General features: G+C 42.5%; 1 protein-coding gene across 2 annotated transcripts in view; it reads right to left on the bottom strand.

The window, feature by feature from the left end:
• Positions 1–627: 627 nt before the first annotated feature.
• LOC140491397 (eosinophil peroxidase-like) overlaps positions 628–23,555 on the bottom strand; it is a 43,551-nt gene continuing 20,623 nt past the window's right edge. Inside the window, exons 9-15 of one of the 2 annotated variants that reach the window (XM_072589514.1) lie at positions 22,973–23,133; positions 20,561–20,819; positions 14,777–14,947; positions 10,864–11,101; positions 2,829–3,034; positions 2,301–2,462; positions 628–2,011 (exon numbers count right to left, since the gene is read on the bottom strand). In XM_072589514.1, the coding sequence (XP_072445615.1) occupies positions 1,818–2,011; positions 2,301–2,462; positions 2,829–3,034; positions 10,864–11,101; positions 14,777–14,947; positions 20,561–20,819; positions 22,973–23,133 (1,391 nt within the window). In that variant the 3' untranslated portion in view covers positions 628–1,817. The remainder of the gene's footprint in view (positions 2,012–2,300; positions 2,463–2,828; positions 3,035–10,863; positions 11,102–14,776; positions 14,948–20,560; positions 20,820–22,972; positions 23,134–23,555) is intronic. The other variant, XM_072589515.1, reaches the window with a different exon arrangement.

The raw sequence follows: 23,555 nt of genomic DNA on the forward strand, positions 1-23,555 counted from the left end.
CTTTGGTTTATTTTGTCTTAGATTTAGATTTCATTGTCCTGTGTATTTCAGTACAGAAATATAGGAGTACAGTCACCATTCTCTGGTGCATCTTAGGATACAAAATTCAGAATTTAAGACAGAAGCAGAAATAAAAGGAGCAGCCAAAAGAAAGTGTAACGTCTAGTACATCACTCCCTACCCCTTGTCTCCGCCATGAGTCCTCGCTGCCAGAAAAAGCACAAAGTCACAAAGTCCATCCTTCGATCTGCAAACACTCAGGTGTCCCCAAAACCCCGCACAGCTCTGCAGCTGGAATGCCAATGTCTCCGTCATCAGGTACCCAGGCCCAGGCATGGCCTGGAGCTGTACCGCCCCTGTTGGCTGATTTCTCCATAATACAACTCCTGATTCAGGGTGGAATGTAGATACAAAGCATCCCATTCTACTTCTGACATCACAGTCGAACAGATGAGGGGCCTCCTGAAAAGCTGTTTCTGATGCTTGCAACAATCTGTACAGAATGTACGATATAATCATTGTACAGTGTGTCCTGCACAACTGGAACAGACAGAGATGGCATGTGATGGACACTGCCAACCTGTGAGAGCAGCAACAACAGTGAATAAACGACACAGAGATAATACAGTCAGTATCCTTGTGAATTTATTGTAAGTTCCATGCAATTGAGATCTCACACTTCAACATTTGAACTTTCATTGAAATAAACAATTTGAAAGCAATTTGTCACATTGTATCCAGAAAATTCAGACATGATTCATTACATCACTCAGTGTGATTTGACATTTCCTAGTTAATGTATTAAATTTATGCACACATTAATAATTGAACCCAATTAACAACAAGTGAGAAGAGATTGAGAAGGGGAGTCTTTCATACTAACCTCAGTCAGTGTAGGAATTGAACCCACAGTGTTGCTGTCAAATCTGCATCAGAGACCAGCCATCCAAGCTAACCAGCCCCTCTCATAGAAGTGTCCATAATTAGATAATCTCACTGCCATCCATTGTCAAAAATAGATTTTTGCTACATGGCTCGTCCAAAATGTGCTACAGGTAGAAATGTTAATTGTGAAAAAATGGGTTTCCTCCCACAGTCTAAAGATGTGCAGGTCAGGTGAATTGGCCATACTAAATTGCCCATATTGTCAGGTGCCTTTGTCAGAGGGAAATGGGTCTGGGTGGGTTACTCTTCGGAGGGTCGGTGTGGACCTTTTGGGCTGAAGGGTCTATTTCCACACTGAAGGTGAACCTAATTTGAGAACTCAGAGATTTGTTGGTAACATCTCAGCTCTTTGGCTGAATCACTCTGGGGAGCCCTGAAATAATGTTGGGAAAAGAATCTGTGACTGAGCCAGATCCCAAGATCAGACCTGAGGATGGATTTCCTCAACACATGAGAATTATGGAAATCAGCTTGTCTATTATAAAGAACCAGGAGTGGCTCCTATTACCCAGCTCAGTTTCTAAGAAACCCCTAAAGCAAATTTTGCGAACAATTTACTTGGAAAGATCTTTATATATGTCTGGAAGGAAAGCAAAGTAATTAAACTGTAAAGTAAGCAGGCCAGGAAAAAGTCGGTAATAGATTAAGGAACCAGCTCAAGCTCAAATCAAGCTTGATCACCAGAATTTAGCTGAAGGATGCTATTTCCCAAAAAGTATTTCTCCCATATTTGGCATCCTGCCCCGAGACACTCAAGATAGCCCAATTTTATTTTATAAAGGTACACAATGATGCTTCTGCACAGTATTAAGAAAATTGATAAACCCAGGTATTTGACAAGTAAGTATTTCTATTTGACCTTTGTAACCTCTCTAGCCATTGCTCGTCTTTCCAGATAGAATTGCATTTTTTATTTTCACATTCTTTTCATTGAGTTGAACCTTTTCCACATCATTTTGTGATGCAGATTGAATGCATTTTCCATTAGGTCCTTTTGGCACACAACCACCTTTACCACCTTGTATTACTTTAATTCGAATATTGTGATGTCCAGTTGACTGGGGATCTGAAAGAATTGCAAGACAAGATCATCATTTTTATTTGCATCAAAGATTTATTTAATAATTCTCATTAAATCATTTGGAATAAACATTCATGTTCACAGAAAGAGAGGGGTAGCTGGAGATAATAGTGCAGGGGTCACAGGTGGAGGATTTGAAAGGTGATCACTTGTCACAGGTCAGTGCTCAGATGATGGAGGTGAAAATTTCTGTTTCTATGTTTAGATTTAACCTTTTACACCCGATGCCAACCATTGGCAGTCCTAATGCAATCCACTAGAATTTGGCTCTTACCTACACAGCCAGGTGGTTCTTGGTTCCACTGTCCATTACTCAGACAGGTTATCGTATCTCCTCCCACCAGTTCGAATCTGGACTCGCAGGTATATCTGACTGAAGACTTACAGATGGAGAAATGGGCATGCTTAACAACAGGAACAGAGCCACAGGGGGTTACTGGGGAGAGGTCAAACAGACACTAATTAGGAAAAAAGAAAAAGGAAACCTGGAGCTATCCTATTTTATTCCCCAGTTCTGAAGAAAGGTCACCAAACCTGAAATGTTAACTGATTTCTCTCCAAGGTGCTGCCGGACTTAGTCACTAGTGCAGATGGAAAATGTTCCAGATGAAATAAATACTTTTGAATAAAACATTAGAATCAACAAAGAGAGAGAGAATGTTTCAGGTACTTCAGAAACTGAGTTCTCACATTCCTTTTGGCCTTTTATTATACCATCAGAGTTTGATTGTTTCATACTCAAACATAACTGATTGATAATGCCAGCTTACTGCAGACTGGGCCAAGTCCGATCATCCCATACCTTGTGCATCCTCCCTCCAGGCACTCAAGTCGACCTTTGGGATATCACTGCAATGAACGTATCCTTGTGGATATTGACGGAATTTAAAGGCATTCCGAGGAAGAAATTCAATCCTTGTGTTATCACAGATTATCCTGGACATGGAGATTTTTTGAAGAGCCTGACGTTGGCTACCAGAGAAAACGCCATCGTTTTCCCACCAGAATCTGAAGAAAAAAGGGAAGTTTAATTGTTAAACACCTGACATTTTCAGATTAAGACCTAAATTGTGTTGGCAGAGGGGCAAGATTGCAGGTGAATTATCGGAGCTGGACAACAGAGAGGGTGATGGGGGAAGATATTTACTGACCCTGATACAGTAAACTTGCACTTTTCACCATTGAAGGAATAGATTCAACCTGAAGATGTAACCAGGACTGTTCATTGTGTTCAGAGTAAGGATGGATACCATTGTTGTCTCCTTTCCTTTGGCATCATTTTTATCCTCTCCATATGTAAGGTATAGACAGGATAGTTTGAGTGAATCCTTAGAAGAGTATAAAGGCAGTAGGAGTATACTTAAGAGGGAAATCAGGAGGGCAAAAAGGGGACATGAGATAGCTTTGGCAAATAAAATTATGGAGAATCCAAAGAGTTTTTACAAATACATTAACGACAAAAGGGAGAGAATAGGGCCCCTCAAAGATCAGCAACGCGGCATTTGTGTGGAGCCGCAGAAAATGGGGGAGATACTAAACAAGTATTTTGCATCAGTATTTACTGTGGAAAAGGACATGGAAGATATAGAATGTAGGGAAATAGATAGTGACATCTTGAAAAATGTCCATTATACAGAGGAGGAAGTGCTGGATGTCTAGAAACGCATAAAGGTGGATAAAACCCCAGGATTTGATGAGGTGTACCCTAGAACTCTGTGGGAAGCTGGGAAGTGATTGATGGGCCACTTGCTGAGATATTTGAATCACTGATAGTCACAGGTGAGGTGCTGGAAGACTGGAGGTTGGCTAACGTGGTGCCACTGTCTAAGAAGGGTGGTAAGGACAAGCCAGGGAACTATTGCCCAGTGAGCCTGATGTTGGTGGTGGGCAAGTTGTTGGAAGAAATCCTGAGGGACAGGATGTACATGTATTTGGAAAGGCAAGGACTGATTAGGGATCGTCAACATGGCTTTGTGTGTGGGAAATCATGTCTCACAAACTTGATTAAGTTTTTTGAAGAAGGAACAAAGAGGATTGATGAGGGCAGAGTGGTAGATGTGATTGATATGGACTTCAACAAGGCATTTTACAAAGTTCCCTATGGGAGACTGGTTAGCGAGGTTAGATATCATGGAATACAGGGAGTACTAGCCATTTGGATACAGAACTGGCTCAGAGGTAGAAGACAGAGGGTGGTTGTTTTTCAGATTGGAGGTCTGTGACCAGTGGAGTACCTGAAGAATCTGTGCTAGATCCACTACTTTTCATCATTTACATAAATGATTTGGATGCTAGTATAAGAGATATAGTTCATAAATTTGCAGATGACACCAAAATTGGAGGTGTAGTGGACAGCGAAGAGGGTTACCTCAGATTACAACAGGATCTTGACCAGATGGGCCAATGGGCTGAGAAGTGGCAGATGGAGTTTAATTCAGATAAATGTGAGGAGCTGCATTTTGGGAAAGCAAATCTTAGCAGGACTTATACACTTAATGGTAAGGTCCTAGGGAGTGTTGCTGAACAAAGAAACCTTGGAGTGCAGATCCATAGCTCCTTGAAAGTGGAGTCGCAGGTAGATAGGATAATGAAGAAGGTGTTTGGTATGCTTTCCTTTATTGGTAAGAGTATTGAGTACAGGAGTTGGAAGGTCATGTTGTGGCTGTACAGGACATTGGTTAGGCCACAGTTGGAATATTGCATGCAATTCTGGTCTCCTTCATATCAGAAAGATGTTGTGAAACTTGAAATGGTTCAGAATGACCTGGTCTCAGAGACGGTGCAGAATGTTCTCAATGGGGAGAGGGACCAGCAGGAGGTTATTGGACACATTGGAACCAACGACATAGGAAGGGAAAAGGATGAGATTCTGAAGGGAGAATATAGAGAGTTAGGCAGGAATTTAAAAAGGAGGTCTCTAAGAGTAGTAATATCCGGATTACTCCTGGCGCTATGAGCTAGTGAGTGCAGGAATAGGACGATAGAGCAGATGAATGCATGGCTGAGGAGCTGGTGTATGGGAGAATGATTCACATTTTTGGATCTTTGAATTTCTTCTGGGGTAGAAGTGACCTGGACAAGAAGGTTGGATTGCACCTAAATTGGAAGGGGAGCTGCTCGGGAGTATGTAAACTAGTAAGGTGGGGAAGGGAGAGGACTCAGGGAGATAGCGAGGAAAGAGATCAATCTGAGACTGGTACAGTTGAGAAAAGAAGCGAGTCAAACAGTCAGGGCAGGCAGGGACAAAGCAGAGAACAAGGTAGGACTGATAAATTAAACTGTATTTATTTCAATGTAAGAGGCCTAACAGGGAAGGCAGATGAACTCAGGGCTGGTTAGGAACATGGGACTGGGATATCATAGCGATTACAGAAACATGGCTCAGGGATGGACAGGACTGGCAGCTTAATGTTCCAGTATACAAACGCTACAGGAAGGATAGAAAGGGAGGCAAGGGAGGAGGAGGAGTGGTATTTTTGGGTAGTTATTTGGATGGAACTGAGAAATAAGAAAGGGATGATCACCTTATTGAGACTGTACTATAGACTCCATAATAGTCATAGGGAAATTGGGAAACAGATTTGTAAGGAGATCTCAGTTATCTGTAGGAATTAGAGTGGTTATGGTAGGGCATTTTAACTTTCCAAACATAGGCTGGGACTGCCATAGTGTTAAGGGTTTAGATGGAGAGGAATTTGTTAAGTGTGTACAAAAGACTTTTCTGATTCAATATGTGGCTGTACCTACTAGAGAAGGTGCAAAACTTGACCTACTTATAGACTCGTAGACTCATAGAGATGTACAGCATGGAAACAGATCCTTCGGTCCAACCTGTCCATGCCGACCAGATAGCCCAACCCAATCTAGACCCACCTGCCAGCACTCGGCCCATATCCCTCCAAACCCTTCCTATTCATATACCCATCCAAATTCCTCTTAAGTGTTGCAATTGTTCAAGCCTCCACCACTTCCTCTGGCATTCCATAACCAAACCACCCTCTGTGTGAAATAGTTGCCCCTTAGGTCTCTTTTATATCTTTCCCCTCTCACCCTAAACCTATGCCCTCTAGTTCTGGACTCCCCGACCCCAGGGAAAATACTTTGCCTATTTACCCTATCATTGCCCCTCATAATTTTGTAAACGTCTATAAGGTCACCCCTCAGCCTCCGTCGCTCCAGGGAAAACAGCCCCAGCTTGTTCAGCCTCTCCCTGTAACTCAAATCCTCCAATTCTGGGCAACATCCTTGTAAATCTTTTCTGAACCCTTTCCTGGGAAATAAGGCAGGGCAAGTGACTGCGGTGTCAGTGGGGGGAGCACTTTGGGGCCAGCGACCATAATTCTATTAGTTTTAAAATAGTGATGGAAAAGGATAGACCAGATCTAAAAGTTGAAGTTCTAAGTTGGAGGAAGGCTAATTTTGACAGTATTAAGCAAGAACTTTCAAAAGCTGATTGGGGGCAGATGTTCACAGGGAAAGAGACGGCTGGAAAATGGGAAGCCTTCAGAAATGAGATAACAAGAGTCCAAAGACATTATATTCATAGCAAGGTTTGAGATGATTTGTAGCTCAGGTTGAGGTTCTGGATGTAAGTTTGCTCACTGAGCTGGAAGGTTCTTTTCCAGACGTCTCGTCACTCTACTAGGTAACATCTTCAGTGGGGCTCCGGGCGAAGCACTGCTGTTGATTCCTGCTTTAATTTTATTATAAATAGAAAGGGAAATAGATGGTGACATCTTGAAAAATGTCCATATTACAGAGGAGGAAGTGCTAGATGTCTTGAAATGCATAAAAGTGGATAAATCCCCAGGACCTAATTAGGTGTACTCTAGAACTCTGTGGGAAGCTAGGGAAGTGATTGATGGGCCACTTGCTGAGATATTTGTATCACTGATAGCCACAGGTTAGGTGCCGGAAGATTGGAGGTTGGCTAATGTGGTGCCACTGTTTAAGAAGGGTGGTTAAGGAAAAGCAAGGGAACTATAGACCAGTGAGCCTGACGTCGGTGGTGGGCAAGTTGTTGGAGGGAATTCCGAGGGACAGGATGTACCGGTATTTGGAAAAGCAAGACTGATTAGGGATAGTCAACATGGCTTTGTGCGTGGGAAATCATGTCTCACAAACTTGATTGAGTTTTTTGAAGAAGGAACAAAGAGGGTCCACTGCAGAGCATTGGACGTGATCGATATGAACTTTAGTAAGGTATTCGACAAGGTTCCCCATGGAAGACTGACTAGCAAGGTTAAATCTCACAGAAAACAGGGAGAACTAGTCACTTGGATACAGAACTGGCTCAAAGGTAGAAGACAGAGGGTGGTGGTGAAGGGTTGGTTTTCAGACTGGAGGCCTGTGACCAATGGAGTGCCACAAGGATCGGTGCTGAGTCCACTACGTTTTGGCATTTACATAAATGATTTGGTTGTGAGCATAAGAGGTATAGTTTGTCAATGTACAGGACATTGGTTAGGCCACTTTTGAAAATTTGTGTGCAATTCTGGTCTCCTTCCTATTGGAAGGATGTTCTGAAACTTCAAAGGATTCAGAAAAGATTTAAAAGGATGTTGCCCAGAATTGGAGGATTTGAGCTATAGGGAGAGGTTGAATAGGCTGGGGCTGTTTTCCCTGGAGCGTCAGAGGCTGAGGGGAGATCTAATCGAGGTTTATTTAATCATGAGGGGCATGAATAGGGTAAATAGACAAAGTCTCTTCCCTGAGGTGGGCAAGCCCAGAACTAGAGGGCATAGGTTTAGGGTGAGAGGGGAAAGATATAAAAGAGACCTCAGGGGAAACTTTTTTCATGCAGAGGGTGGTGCGTGTATGGAATGAGCTGCTAGAGGAAGTGGTGGAGGTTAGTACGATTGCAACGTTTAAAAGGCATTTGGGTGGGTATATGAATAGGAAGGGTTGAGAGGGATATGGGCCAGGTGCTGGCAGGTGGGACTAGATTACGTTGTGATATATGGTCGGCGTGGACGGGTTGGTTCCAAGTGTCTGTTTCTGTGCTGTACATCTCTATGACTCTATGACTCATGCCAATCTCCTGCTTTTTTCCCACACCCTTACACATTATTTTCATTCAAATAACCACCCAATGTCCATCCTGAGTGCTTCAATTGAACCTGCCTCTTCAACATTTCCAGGCAGCACATTCTGGACCCCAACTGTGTGAGAAAGTTTCATTTTCCCACATCATCCTTGCTTCATTTGCACATCACTTTAAATCTATACCATCATGTCCTTGTTCTTTTTAGAAATGGGAACAGCTTCTCCCTAAATACTCTATCCAGCCCTGCTCAAGGCTTTGACTTCTCTATTAGATCTCCCCTCGACTGCCTTCTCTCCTGTACATCTCTCCCTGAAAACACTCACTGGGTGAGGCAATACCTGTCCAGTGCAGGAGTTGGCAAAGGGAGATTATGTTGTCATGCTAGCATTAAACTAATAATCCAGAGGATCAGACTGTTGCTCTGGGTCTCTGGGTTCAAATCCCACTGTAGCAGCACATGGGATTTGATTTCAATTAATAAACCTGGAACTGAACAACCAATCAGTAAAAACAAAAATCAAGTAAGAAACTATCATCAAACCCATCTAGTTCATCAATGTCTTAGAGGGAAGCAAATCTGCCATCCTTAACTGATTTGACTTTCATGTGACTCATGTTGCTTGAGTCTTAACTGCTGTCTGATATGGCCGAGCAAACCATTCCATTCAAACAGTTAGGGATGGGGAATAAATGTTGACAGTGAAGCCCAAAACCCAGGAAAGAATCTTTTAGAAAAAAACATTTTGGATTGATGATCTTTGTTTGGAAGTGGAAAGTCTCACAACAAAGTGTCAGAGAGAGAAAAGAGAGTAAAGACAACCTTAGAAATTAATTGTAAAATAACCAGCTTCTTTGCTCTTGTATGATAAACATATTAGAGTCATAGAGATGTACAGCATGGAAACAGACCCTTCAGTCCAACCCGTCCATGCCGACCAGATATCCCAACCCAACCCAATCTAGTCCCACCTGCCAGCACCCAGCCCATATCCCTCCAAACCATTCCTATTCATATACCCATTCAAATGCCTTTTAAATGTTGCAATTGTACCAGCCTCCACCACATCCTCTGGCAGCTCATTCCATACACGTACCACCCTCTGCGTGAAAAGGTTGCCTCTTAGGTCTCTTTTATATCTTTCCCCTCTCACCCTAAACCTATGCCCTCTAGTTCTGGACTCCCCCACCCCAGGGAAAAGACTTTGTCTATTTATCCTATCCATGCCCCTCATAAATTTCTGGCACCAGGGAAGGAACATACCATTCTGATGTTTCACTGCTGGACACAGAAATGTCTGCCTGTGCGTCAGACTAGAAAGTCTAACACACTTGATATCTTGGAACCCAATGTACCCCTCATTGCATTAGAGCCAGTCTTGATACAAGAAACTTGACTGTTCTTGTTATATTCCCCTTAGAATCCATCACCCTCTACATTTTCCAAATCAGCGTACTCGTTTGAAATGGGGATAGCCACAGAAGACTCCTGCACCACCTGCCTACCTCTCTTATCTTTCCTGGAGTTAACCCATCTATGTGACTGTATCTGAAATTTTTTTCCTTCCTATAACTGCCATCCATCACATCCCTCTGCTCTTGTACTGGCACAGGCACGATCCGCCAAATGGCTTTCTTCAGCACTGTACCAATTCTTGTTACATTCCCCTCAGAATCCACCACCCCCTACATTTTCCAAAACAGCGTACTCGTTTGAAATGAGGATGGCCACAGAAGACTCCTGCACTACCTGCCGACCTCTCTTACCTTTCCTGGAGAGTCCATGATAACGAGCTGTCATAAGCAGTTAACTACAGTTACACATTAACTGTAAACAACATCTTGTTGTGTGTTGATGGTTGATTCTTAAAAAAAAACTTCTGAACCAAACTTTTTACCAACTGGTCTCCCAACGATTATGAAGTAGACACTGACTCTGGGCTGGAAGGATTGGCCAATGCTGAACCATCCCTGCAGGAAGTAGGCTGAGGATTACTTTGTGACTGGCCTCATTATATTGCTGCCAGTAGAGGACCCATCCAGAGCAGGGGATTTCTTTTCCTCGGCTTATTCTTTTATAGAGAGTAAACCTTGCCAGCGTTTGCCGCACTTCCTTATTGTCCTTGAAAAGGTGATGGTGGGCCACCTTCTTGAACTGCAGTTCGTCAATCTTGTGTAGATACATCTATAGTGCTTGCAGCAAGGAAAAGGGAGGTGAGGAATTCCCTTCATTGTCAGGCCTTAATTTAAATGCAGTACTCAGGCTCCCTTCTGAAACAGAGGAGCTCCTGGATTAGGAATAGCACAGTGATTGCATCATGACTTTAGGGCCATATTTTTCCCAATGCAATGGGCAGACGAGGTTAATTCAGCTTTACATGTTCAATATTTTGATAATTATACTCTGGAAATATCTTATTGCATTACGATTTGTTTCACCTTTCCAGTGAACTCAGGCCCGGACATTTACATTAATGTTGTTTTGCATGTTTTTAACCCTTGCATTTCCTCAGGGGACTAAGTGGTTGAGGCTACTTCGGGTCCTCATGGTCTGTTGGGTTTTCAATTGGCTGTTACACAACATAATTATGGAGAAGAAAACACCTTTGACAATCTTTCAGCACTCCCTCTGTCTGCTTTACCGAACAACATAATTAATGACTGAACCTACTAGTCCCCAGGCTGGTAACTCTGTATCTCTGAACTGAAGTGCCTTTATTGTGAAATATAAACCCTCACCTCAATGAATGTTAACGCTTTTAAGTTTTATTTTGCTGCTACTATTGTCCCTTACCTGTCTCCATCTCTCAGATTCTTGAATTGTTGTCCTATTAAACAAGCCAACAAAGGGCCCACTCTGCCACCTGCTTCAAAGGGTTCGGAGATTGCCCCCAACCACACGTCAATATTTTCTGGAGTTCTATACAAGTCGATTAGTCGTCTTGCTAAATCACGATTTCGGAGGATGCTCGAGAGCTGACCCTGATTTCTGGGTGCTGAAAGGCCACAGAATCTCCGCCAGGCATTGTAACCTGTGAAGTTCAGAGAGTGTGAAACATAAAATATATCTGTCAGCAACTAAGTGTTACACTGGAAAAAATGTGCACAATAAACTTTATTTTATTATGACATAGACACTGAGGTTCAAAGATTTGGTGATGAGCAGATATTCTCAGTACCTTATTGACTTTATAGTTACAAGAGATCACAGTGCAAACTAAAGTTTCGTTCACATCTCAGCTGCATCATCCCACCAGTACCACAATTAACTTTGGCCAGCTAACCATCAGATAATGGCAATGTCTTTCTGAAGCTTTGTAGAATGTTCTGGAAGTACTCTTCTTATTATATATCTCACCATAACTCATTCAAAATGGATTTGTGGATCTGAATGGATGCTGTCTCATGTCTCCATCTAGTGGTACTGCCTCAGACTAAGGACTCAAGCTGGGGGAGTTGGTGTGATTAAAAGACGTTGCACTTCCTGAGACATTTGAGTACCAACAATTGTAACCATCTTCCTTTGTGCTAAAAATGATTCCTAGATTCCAACATTCAATACATTTCAAAAGTAACTCATTACTTTTGGGTCCTTTGGGAATTTAGAACATCCCAACATGCTGCAAACATTTTCTGGTAAACATTCTTTTAGCCATTTCTTGGTAAGTACACCCTGGAAATAATGAATGCTAAATATTTTTCCATAAAATCTATTTGAAAAATATTCTTTTATAAATAAATCAATCATTAAATATTCACCCATAAATTATTCAACCACAGTGAATATTTAGTAAATACTATCACAATAATGGCTTAGAACCCCAAAATATTATGGACATTTTTAGTCTTTAATTCAAAATTTTTTTTAAAAAAGAGGATTGCTGCAAAAATCAAAATAGGTGCAGGTGTACATTCACCTGGTTTGGCCTACCTGTGACTCCAGACCCATAACGTGGTTGACTGAACTGCCCTCTGGAATGGTCTACCACCTTCTCAAGGCCAACTAGAGATGGGCAATCAATGTTGGCCAGCTGGCGAATGCTGTGTGCATGATTGATGGGATGATGCATCTAAAGATGTGAACGAAACTTCAGTCTGCACTATGACTTCTTGTCACAGTGGCAATAAAGGGCTGAGAATAGTTGCCCATAGCAATCAACCTCTGCAAATTATGTCCCAAACTGTAGACAATGTTGTGTTTTGCTCTTTGACAAATGCACAAAAATAGAGATTACTAATCCAATTTCAACTCTATTAGTGTGGGCTGAACATTGTCATGTGTATCAGCCTGTGTTTGAGTGTTAACTTGCTGTGAAGGTATATTTGAAAACCTATCCCTTAATCACCACTGTATTGCAGGTAATGAATGGTTTCATCCAGAGAGCTCCAAGTCAGCTACCTAGTCGCCAGCCAAAAGCAACTGATTCATGCCTCACAAGCCTGGTTGAGTTCTTTGAGGATGTGATGAGACAAGTTGATGAAGGTTGAGCAGTGGATGTGGTGTATATGGATTTCAGTAAGGCATTTGATAAGGTCCCCACAGTAGGCTCATTCAGACAGTCAGGAGGTATGGGATACAGGGAAATTTGGCTGTCTGGATACAGAACTGGCTTGCTGAAAGATGACAGCAAGTGGTAGTGGATTGAAAGTATTTCTGCCTGGAAGTCGGTAACCAGTGATGGCCCACACAGATCTGTTTTTGGTCTCTACTCTTCGTAGTTTTTATAAAAGACTTGAGTGAAGAAGTGGAATGGTGGATTAGTAAGTTTGCCAATGACTCAAAGGTCAGTGGTGTTGTAGATAGTGTTGAGGGCTACAACAAGATATGGCAGGATGCAGAGCTGGGCTGAGAAGTGGCAGATCTAGTTCAACCTGAATAAATGCAAAGTGATTCATTTTGAAAGATCAAAATCAAATGCTGAATACAGGGTTAAAGACAGGATTCTCGGCAGTGTGGAAGAATAGCGGGATCTTGGAGTCCATGTCCATATATCCCTCAATGTTGCCACCCAAGTTGATAGGGGTGCTAAGAAAGTATATGGCTCTCATTAGCAGGGGCACTGAGTTTGAGAGCTATGAGGTTTTAATGCAGCTCTATAGAGCCCTGGTTAGACCACATTTGGAATATCGTGTCCAGTTCTGCTCGCCTCACATAGGAAGGATGTAAATGCTTTACAGAGGGTGCAGAGGAGATTTACCAGGATGCTGCCTGGATTGGAGGGCATGTCATATGAAGAGAGGTTGAGTGAGCTAGGGCTTTTCACACTGGAGAGAAGAAGAAAGAGAGGTAACTTGATAAAGATGTACCAGGTAATGAGAAGCATAGATACAATAGATAAAGACATTTCCCCAGGGCAGAAATGGCTGTCACGCGGGGTCATAATTTTAAGGTGACTGGAGGAAGGTATATGGGAGATGTCAGAGGTATGTTTTTTACACAGAAAGTGGTGGACTGCTCTGCCAGTGGTGGTAACAGAGTCAGATACATTAGCGACAGTTAAGCGACTGCTGGGCAAGCACATGGATGGCAGTAAATTGAGGGGTGTGTAGGTTAGGTTGATCTTAGATTAAGATGCTCGGCACAAAATCGTGGGCCGAAGGGCCTGTACTGTGCTGTACTGTTCTATGTTCTATGTTCTAACTCATTTTTGCTTTTTCACTCGTGGGACCTGAGCATCGCCAGATGGCCAACATTTATTACCCATCCCTAGTTGGTCTTCAGAAGGTGACGGACCATTTCAGAGGGTAGTTGAGAATCATCCACAGATCTGTAGGTTCAGAGTCATACCTAGGCTAGACATGGTGAGGACAGTGGATTTCCTTCCCTGAAAGACATTTGTGAGCCAGATGGGTCTTTTTTGCCCTGACAAATGACAATGATTTGATGGCCAACAGTAAGTTCTTAATGCCAGATATTTTCAGAATTCAAGCTACACCACCAGCTTTGGCAGGATTTTAATCCAGGTGCCCAGAACATCAGCTGAGTTTTTGGATTAATAGTCTACTGATAAAATCACTTTCTTTCTCAATTCTTTACAATGAGAACATATCTCCACATATTGGTCTCTACTTCTTTACAGAATTCATGGCATGAATTCCAGCAAATCATCTCTGGTCAGTACATATCAATTAATAGTCTCTGGTAAATATTTCATGGCTGATACTTCTCAGCAAACATAAGTTACAAGTACTCACTGGTAAGTATTGGCGAGTAAATAACCTTAATTTATCTTTATTGTTAAAAACAAAACTCCTCAGTCAATATTCTCCTGATGATCATCCCTCTGATAAAGTCTCCTGACTGAATCCATCCTGGCAAATAATCCCAGATAGAATTCAGAGGGAATTATTGCGAGATCTCAGACATGTATCCTATAACAGCAGATAAGATACCCAGACGTGTGATTCTGATCCCATTTTCCGCAGTCTCTGATGATTGTAAGTTGATCCCATAGATTGTTTCTCAGTTCCTCACTCAGTACCTGCTCTCTACTACCCAGCACTGGATTTCAGCCTTTCATCAGCCTTTCCATATCATTCCCAATCAGTGCTGAGGGAAATCAGTTTTTCTCAGTGAGTATAACCAATATGTTCCTGCTGGCCTCTTGATAATGTGGCTCCAGACACTGAAATTCTTGTATTAACTCATATTTTTACAAATTTGGTTTTCAGAGTCAAACTCTACCCAATGTTTACTGTCCACTTACCTGGGAGTCCATGATCCCGGGAACGCTGCATATTCAGGGAACCCAGGTCCATTCCTAAATGAGCGGTCAGTTCAAACAGTTTCTCCCGCAATTCGTCTGGTAACATCTTGTCCTGTCTCTGCAGTTTGGCTGGTCTGCCCAACAACCCTCGCATGAGGGGATCGACTCCACCTAATACACACAGACACATACACAACACAAGACCCCTTCATCCATCTCCCAGTTTGACAACACACTCTCTGACATGCAGCTGGTTGTACAATGACTAATGCTGCACATTAAATATCTCCAACTGAGCAAAACAGGAATATCTGTGACAATGACTATTACCCAATAAATGCACCATTGAAACTATACCCATAATGAGTTATTTTACCCTTCAGGCTGAAGTCCCTAAACCAACACTGACACAAGGGTAAATGGCAATGCTAGACAGCTGTTCCTCTTGACAGCAGTAAAACAGAGGATAGACCGCTGTTCATTGCATTAAACTGTAACTATCTGTTATCAGGTATCACCCTGCATTAGCATCTGGAATAAATTGAAGAGAAAGTGTAGGACTTCACTTGGAATAATCTCCTGAATTCTGATTGTGCTGAACATTCTCAATAATCTACAGTTGCCCAGAATGGAGATAAAAAGTTCTTCACTACTGAACACAGACTGGAATCCTATCCTTATCTATAGGGAGAAGTTAGTCATTGATGAATGGTGAATGAATAATGCAAACAATGCAGATCAGAGTCATATTCAGGCACAGAAACCAACCCAACCCAATAACAGCAAGAGTTTATAAACAAAAACAAAACATTGTGGAAACAATGAGTTTTGAGAAGATTTGTAGCTCAGGATGAAGTTGTGGATATAAGTTTGCTCGCTGAGCTGGAAGGTTTGGTTTCAGACATTTCATCACCATACGCAGTAACATCATCAGTGAGCCTCTGGATGAAGCACTGGTGGTATGCCCACTTTTTATTTATGTGTTCAGGTTTCCTTGAGTTGGTGGCATCATTTCCTATGGTGATGTCATTTCCTATTCTTTTTCTCAAGGGGCGGTAACTGGGATTCAAGTCAATGTGTTTGTTGATAAAGTTCCGGTTAGAATGCCATGCTTCTAGGAATTATCACGCGTGTCTCTGTTTGGCTTGTCCTGGCTAGATTTCTGACTGTTTGTCTGAACAGGTGGAAAACTAGCCACCAGGATATATGAACACCAACTAGCCACAAAAAGACATGACCCACTCTCACTAGTATCTTTACATACAAACGAGGAAGGACACCATTTTGACTGGGACAACACATCCATCCTAGGACAAGCATGGCATTCCAACCGGAACTCTATCAACACATTGACTTGGATTCTATACCACCAGTGCTTCATCCAGAGGCTGTTTGATGATGTTGCCTAATATGGTGACGAAACATCTGTAACTGAACCTTCCAGCTCAGCGAGCAAACCTACATCCATTGTGGAAATACTCAACAGGTCAGGCAGCATCTGTGGAGAAAGAAAAACAACATATTCACTCAGTTTCTCTCTTTTGACAAGCTGCCAGATCTGCTGAATATTGCAGCATTTTCTGCTTTGCTTTCCAATTTCCATCATTCAGAATAATCCATTTGTAACTTAGCAGCAGATATAATTGTACATTCCATGAAGAATGTGACCTGGCAGGTTCAACCAGAGTCGAGGGGCAAGGTGTGAGACTTGTCAACATTCAGATAACATACTGAAGGCAGTACTGTTAGTAACTAGCTATTATAGAGAGCAAGTGACAAACTTCTGGACTTGCTGAAGTAAGAGGATTTTAATTCAAATCCTTAGGTTAATAAACATAAAAAGGATGGATTAATACCCAAGGGTTGATATCCAAACCAAAATGTGCAGGATTTGTTTGAAGTGTGAACAGTCCACCTTATATTTATCGGACCTCAGTATTTAAGTGACTGACTAGAAGATTTGTCCATTTGCATCATTTGATCAGCACCTGAATGTGAATTCTGGGACAAATTCATCAGCCACAGTGAAAGTGATTCTCCTGGTCTTCTGTCAATCACTTTCTCCTGTATCTGCCTGTGCAATACAGCTGGAGAAGAAATAAATGACTTGAATCTCAAAATTGCACACACTGATGTTGTCTATATTCAATAACTACATGGTCACTAGGGTAATGAAATCTCTGCATGTTGAGGCAACTGATGGGAGCTTTCAGACTGTGGCCTTCATCTCAACAAAACTGTACTATTCATATCCATCCTTTGGTGTTTCCATCCACATTGGTGTTTCTGTCTGCTGTGCAGGATCCCTAAGGAATTCGATTAACTCCAAGCCATACCTAATCAGTGTATTCAAAACATGTCTAAGGCGACAATCAACGGCTAACCAGCCAATGTAACTCATGTCACTAACTGCTACTTGGAAACAATTAAATGAATAAAATTCAAGTGCTGTCTTTGCACTTCTGGATGTTTTATGCCTTGGAATATGAAGAAGTGACATACATCAGTTTCTAACCCTGAACTAGATTGTTCTGAAGTGTCTGCATCAGAAGACTCCAGTTGCATCTTTCAGTTTCGTTTCTCTCTCTCAGTCACCACAACCCAACTTGACTAATAACTAAGAGGACAAGAAGCAATGTACAATTGACTTCTGACACTTCAACTTTTCTCTCTTGTAAAACTAAAAGATCTCATCATAAATTAAACAATCATAAACAAAAATATATGTAAACAAGTCTTTCATTAAAACTTGGAGTGTCCTTTCTTATAATTGACATATGAAGGTTGTCAATGTTAGAGATTCATGGATTGGAGTTTGTGATCATCTTTCAAGATTCTACAGTCTCTGAAACAGTTCCTATTGATTGGAGGGTAGCTAATGTAACTGACTATTTTAAAAAGGTGGTAGGCAGGAACAGAGTTATGGAACAGTTAGCCCGATATTGGTACAATGGAAAATGCTACAGTCCATTCTCAAAGATTTAGCAGCAGAGCACTTGGAAAACAGTGATATGATTGGACAGCTTCAGCATGGATTCACAAATGGAAAATTATGCTTGACAAAACCTACCAGAATTTTGAGGTTGTAACTGACAGGGTGAATAAGGGGGAGTCAATGGATGTGGTTTGTTTAGACTTTCAGAAGGCTTTTGATAGGGTCCCTCATAAGAGATTAGCATGTAAAATTAAACCATATGCGACTGGGGTAGTGTACTGGTATGGATACAAAACTAGCTGGTAGGCAGCAAACGATGTGTAAGAATAAATGGATAATTTTCTGAGTGGCAGTCATTGACTAGTGGAGTGTCTTCGGGATCAATGCTTGGGCCCTAGGTATTCACAATATATACTAATGATTTAGATGAGGGAACTAAATGTAATATCTCCAAGTCATCCAAGACTCAAATCTGGGTGAGAGGGTGATCTATGAGAAGCATGTAGAGAAGCTTCAGTGTGACTTGGCTAAGTTGACTGAGTGAGTAAATGCATGGCAGATGCAGTATAATGTGGATAACTGTGAGGTTATCCACTTTGGTAGCAAAATCAGGGAGACAGGCAGGAGGCTAGAAGAATACAGCAAGGCAGGCATCATCAGAAGGTGGAGAAGTCCACGTTTTGGATGTAACTCTTCTTCAGGACTGGGGTGTTCAAGTCGACAGACTTTGCAATTGATTGGGAAGGGGAAGGTACAATGAGTCCTGAGTGCCCTTGCGCACTAGTCATTGGAAGCAAACATGCAGGTACAGCAGGCAGTGAGGTTGGCAAATGGTACATTGGCATTCATAGTGAGAGGGTGAGAATTCAGAAGTACGCATGTCTTTCTATACAAGGCACTTATATAGGGCCTTGCTGTGACCTCACTTGGCGTATTATGTGGAATTTTCCAAAATTGAAAATCAATGGTCCTTCACATTCAGTGTGGGTAGTGGGTATTATCACCCAGATTTGAGTCTTGGATGACTTGGAGATATTACATTTAGTTCCCGCATCTAAATCATTAATATATATTGTGAATAGCTAGGGTCCAAGCACTGATCCCAAAGACACTCCACTAGTCAATGACTACCACTCAGAAAATTACACATCGTTTTCTGCCTACCAGCTAGTTCTGTATCCATGCCAGTACACTAACCCAGTCGCATATGCTTTAATTTTATAGTTTATCACAGGCAGCTTTAACTACCAACATTCATTCCCCAATACGTTGTAATGGCTTCCATGTTTGCACAGTAGATCTACACTAAATGATGTCACACTTCTGCTCTGAAGCTGGACATGATGTGGTGAACTGATGAGTTTATCGATGATCAGTCACTACACTTCACTGACAGCTCAGAGAACAGTGAAACGTCAAACAAAATAAATAATCAAATATCAGACAATTGAACAATTGAAAAACACAATCTTCATAGCCAAAGACAGTGCAGCACCACTTGTGAACAGAGGTGACAAGTCAAGTTCCACCAATTCCTGAAGAAGGGCTTATGCCCGAAACATCGATTCTCCTGCTCCTTTGATGCTGCCTGGCCTGCTGCGTTTTTCCAGCAACACATTTTTAAGCTCTGATCTCCAGCATCTGCAGTCCTCACTTTCTCCAAGTTCCACCAATTGACATGAATAGTGTAGAGGGAAGACCAACATCTAGGAAATGTCCTTTGTTCTCTGTAGAAGCTGTGGCGCACATATTTACAGGTTAGGTGTTGCCTTTTGCACTCTCTTTTTCTTCTTCATGTCTACATCATCCTTTCCCAAAAAGCACGGGAACAATAGAATTCCAGAAGGGACATAGGGGGCATATCTAATTGCATATCAAATCCAGATGTCAGATTTGGATGATCATGGGGTTGTGGGAAGGAAGAATGTAGCATTTATTTCTCAGGGTTGAGTTTGGGAAATAGAAAGTTTTTTTTTGGCAACTTAGCATGACCAATTCATCTAACCTGCACATCTTTGTGAGTGTAGGAGGAAACCCCCATAGACACAGGAAGAATGTGCAAACTCCACACAGACAGTCGCCCGAGGGTGGAATCAAACCCAGGACCCTGGCGCTGTGAGGCAGCAGTGCTAACCACTGGACCAGTGCTAACCACAGTGCTGTGAAGATGTGCAGTGATGTGAGGCAGACCAAAGAAACCTAAAGTAAAGGCTTTTCCTCATTTCAGTTCTCCTCTTGCCCCACCTCACACCTCCCCCCCCTCCCTCCCCCCACATCCCCACCTTTATGATGATCCCTCGATCCTCTGGGAGGTGAGCAGTTAAATGGACCCAAGGTTGAGACTGTATCTGGGAGATGCTGGAGATCAGAGTTGAAGAGTGTGGTGCTGGAAAAGCACAGCCGAGGTCAGACAGCATCCGAGGAGCAGGACAGTCGACATTTCAAGCATAAGCTCTTCATCAGACATTGATGCTGATGAAGAGCTTATGCTCGAAATGTTGACTCTCCTGCTCCTCGGAGGCTGCCGGACCGGCTGTGCTTTTCCAGCACCACACTCTTTGAGGCTGTATCTGGTGGATATTTCCCTCTCCCTTTGACCAGCTCCGTTTCTTATGCAACTGCCTTTCTGCTGTGTCCGTGAGAATATGTGTCCCCAAATTAAAAACCTGGAAAGGAACAGTTTACTCTGGATGTGTTATTCCTGCCTACGGCTGGGGCAGATATAGCAAGGAAAAATATTCAGCTCAAAAAGAAACACAGGACTACTTGGTCAGTGGAAAGCTGCTCTCAGTCGCACTGCAATCTCTCAGGATGAGATTGCTGCCGTCATATTAAAAATTGTTACCGACCTTCCTTGATCAGTCTCCAGGGAGTGAAGAAAGCCTGGTGCAGGTCAAGGCTTTTAAATTGTGGGTGTTCCTGGTAGTTTTCATCAACGCGGAATAGCTTTGGCTGAATGCTGAGATGTCCGAAACGGAAAGCTGCTGTTGCGACTACATTGGCAATACCAGGATCGATAGATTCATCATAGCCTTCATAAGGTGAGAGATATTTCATTGTTGCCTCGTCTCCAATTACCAGGGGAACATAGTCTCTGTGGTTTATTATCTGTAGCAGTGAGAAACGAGAACATTTTAAAAAATCAGTACAACGAGATGTAAAAATAATCCATTTAACAGGGACCATTAAGAGCATTAACAAATGATCTATTTGCCACTGGATATTAAATGGTTACAGCTCTGGCACAGAGAGAAGGATTCGTGTTTTCACCATTGCTGAGGTGTGGGAGTGAGAAGGACTGCAAATTGGCCTTTACCGCAAGATGCTCATGTGAATCAGTCTCATTTGGTTAAATACTTACCACAGTACGAAGCAATCATCTGAATTTAACTCGCTGTGTGACCCCAGATCAGGGCCTCACCACTGACCGAACATGAGGGTGTGCACAGGGCCTCTCCCGCTGTCTGAACATGGAGGGGTGGGAGTGTGGAGGGGGGGGGAGATCAGGGCCTCCCCACTGTGTGAACATGGTGCGGGGTGGGGAAGATCAGGGCCTCCATAGAGTCTGAACACGGGTTGGGTGGGAGGTGGGGGGGGGGGGGGGGGGGGTCAGACATCCATACTGCCAGAACAAGCGTGGGTAGGGGAGGGGGTAGTGTGAGGAGGGCACCCCTTTGCTCCCCCTTACGTTCCTTCCTGTAGGAATTTTAGCCAAAACCCACTGACCATTTCTCACGGCTTTCCTTCTGACTCTTCACGTTGAAGAAACAACTCCTCAGATTTCAACATTTCAACAAGATGAGCAACGTGCTTAGCTGAGTTTTGCCAATTCTGTTCATATTTCTCATAAAAGGTCAGCTGCAGTAGTGTTCTTTCAAAGTGAATGAACGTAACTTCATGAATCAAAATCGGAAATTGCTGGTAAAACTCAGCAGATTTGGCAGCATCTGTGGGAAGAGAGCAGAGTGAATGTTTCAAGTCCAGTGACTCTTCATTAGAACTCAGTCAAAATGTTAGCTCTGCTTTCTTCCCACAGATGCTGCCAGAGTTTCTCCAGCAATTTCTATTTCTGTTTCAGATCTCCAGCATCTGGCGTTCTTTAGTTTATATTATTAAGTACATAAATCTTCTTTCTTGATTGCTTTCCTTGCAGCTTCCACCAATGTCCAGGTGACCATACTCTTCAGTACTGAGTTAGATCAGGATGTGGGCAAATTAGGCATGGCAGCATTACAACCCTTTGTTGGAAATACAAAGACCCATCCACTGGTGGACAGGGCAGTGAAGAAGGCTTTTGACACACTGGCCTTCATCAGTCAAGGCACTGAGTATAGAAGTTGGGAAATTATGTTGCAATTGTACAGGACATTGTGAGGCTGCTTTTGGAGTATTGTATTTAGTTTTGCTCACCCTGCTGTAAGAAGGATGTTACTAAAGTGGAAAGAGTGCAGAAGAAATGCACAAGGATGTTGCCAGGACTCAATGGTCTGAATTATAGAGAGAGGTTGGACAAGCTAACACTTTTCTCTTTAGAGTCAAGACTGAGGGGGCACCTTCTGAAGTGTATAATGTTGTGAGAGGCATGCACTCAGTCTTTTTCCCAGACGTGGGGAATCAATGACGAGGGCAACTAGAGGTTACAGGGGAAAGAATGAAAGGGAACCTGAGGAGTAATGTTTTGTACACAGAGGATGGCATGAGTATGGAATGAGCCGCCAGCAGAAGTGGTTGAGGCAGGTACGTGAGCAACATTTAAAAGGCATTTGGACAACTATATGGATAGGAAAGGATTAGAAGGATATGGCATAGCAAAAGTGAGGACTCCAGATGCTGGAGATCAGAGTCTAGATTAGAATGGTGCTGGAAAAGCACAGCACGTCAGGCAGCATCCAAGGAGTAGGTAAATCAATGTTTCGGGCAAAAGCCCTTCATCAGGACGGATATGGGCCAAGTTCAGAGAAATGGGGTTAGCATGGGCAGACATTTTGGTCCGCATGGACCAGTTTGGGCCAAAAGGCCTGTCTCCGTGTTGGAGGACTCTATGACTCTATGACATGGTGTAGGGCTAATATCACATGTAATTCAACCTTGGAGAAGGAAACAGGATTGCTTTTTGAAGGATAGATTTTAAAAATAAAAATAGTGTCTGCTATTTAGAACAAATATATTAAATTCAGTCCACACAACTTGCTATGATGGGATTTGGAATTTAGTTAGAGAGTTGAATTACCGTGATGTTACCCGAGATATTTTCTCTGTACCTGCTGAAAAGCTCCCAGGATTTTTCTCGCTTCCTGATAGGTTGTATCTCCGCTCCAGTGAGGGTTCATTTTCTTCAACTCTCTCGCTAAACGATTGTGTTCCCGGAGAAACACTGTATGGAAGGTTAATACCCCCAGTTGTTCATTGACACGTACATCCCCTGTGAACAGGATCAGTGTTGGGCTCACCATTGTCTTGTTAATGATAGAGACAGAGACATAGAGAAATATCCAAAAGAACAGTCACTTGAGTATAGATTAGATGGTTCAGGAAGATCAAGAAATCCAGGGATTTAAGGAAGCACAAGATTGAACCTCAGACAGCATTATACATTCCATTCTAACAACCAGATGGTGCTACCCATTCAATAGAACAACAATGAATCATCCTTAGCAAAGTTTAAGGTGGGTTATCCCATCTGTTTTATGATGTGGCTTACTCAACCTCTATAACAATCACAGTAAAATCCCGTGTTAGAAATCGCTCCCTTTCTTTCCTCTAGTTTTGAGTCATCTTTCCTGTTTTTATTGTCGTTAGGTGTCATCCCTTCCTTTTCTTTGGCATACAGTTTATTCTCCACAC

Source organism: Chiloscyllium punctatum, chromosome 19 (genome assembly GCF_047496795.1).
Source record: "Chiloscyllium punctatum isolate Juve2018m chromosome 19, sChiPun1.3, whole genome shotgun sequence".
NCBI lineage: Eukaryota > Metazoa > Chordata > Chondrichthyes > Orectolobiformes > Hemiscylliidae > Chiloscyllium > Chiloscyllium punctatum.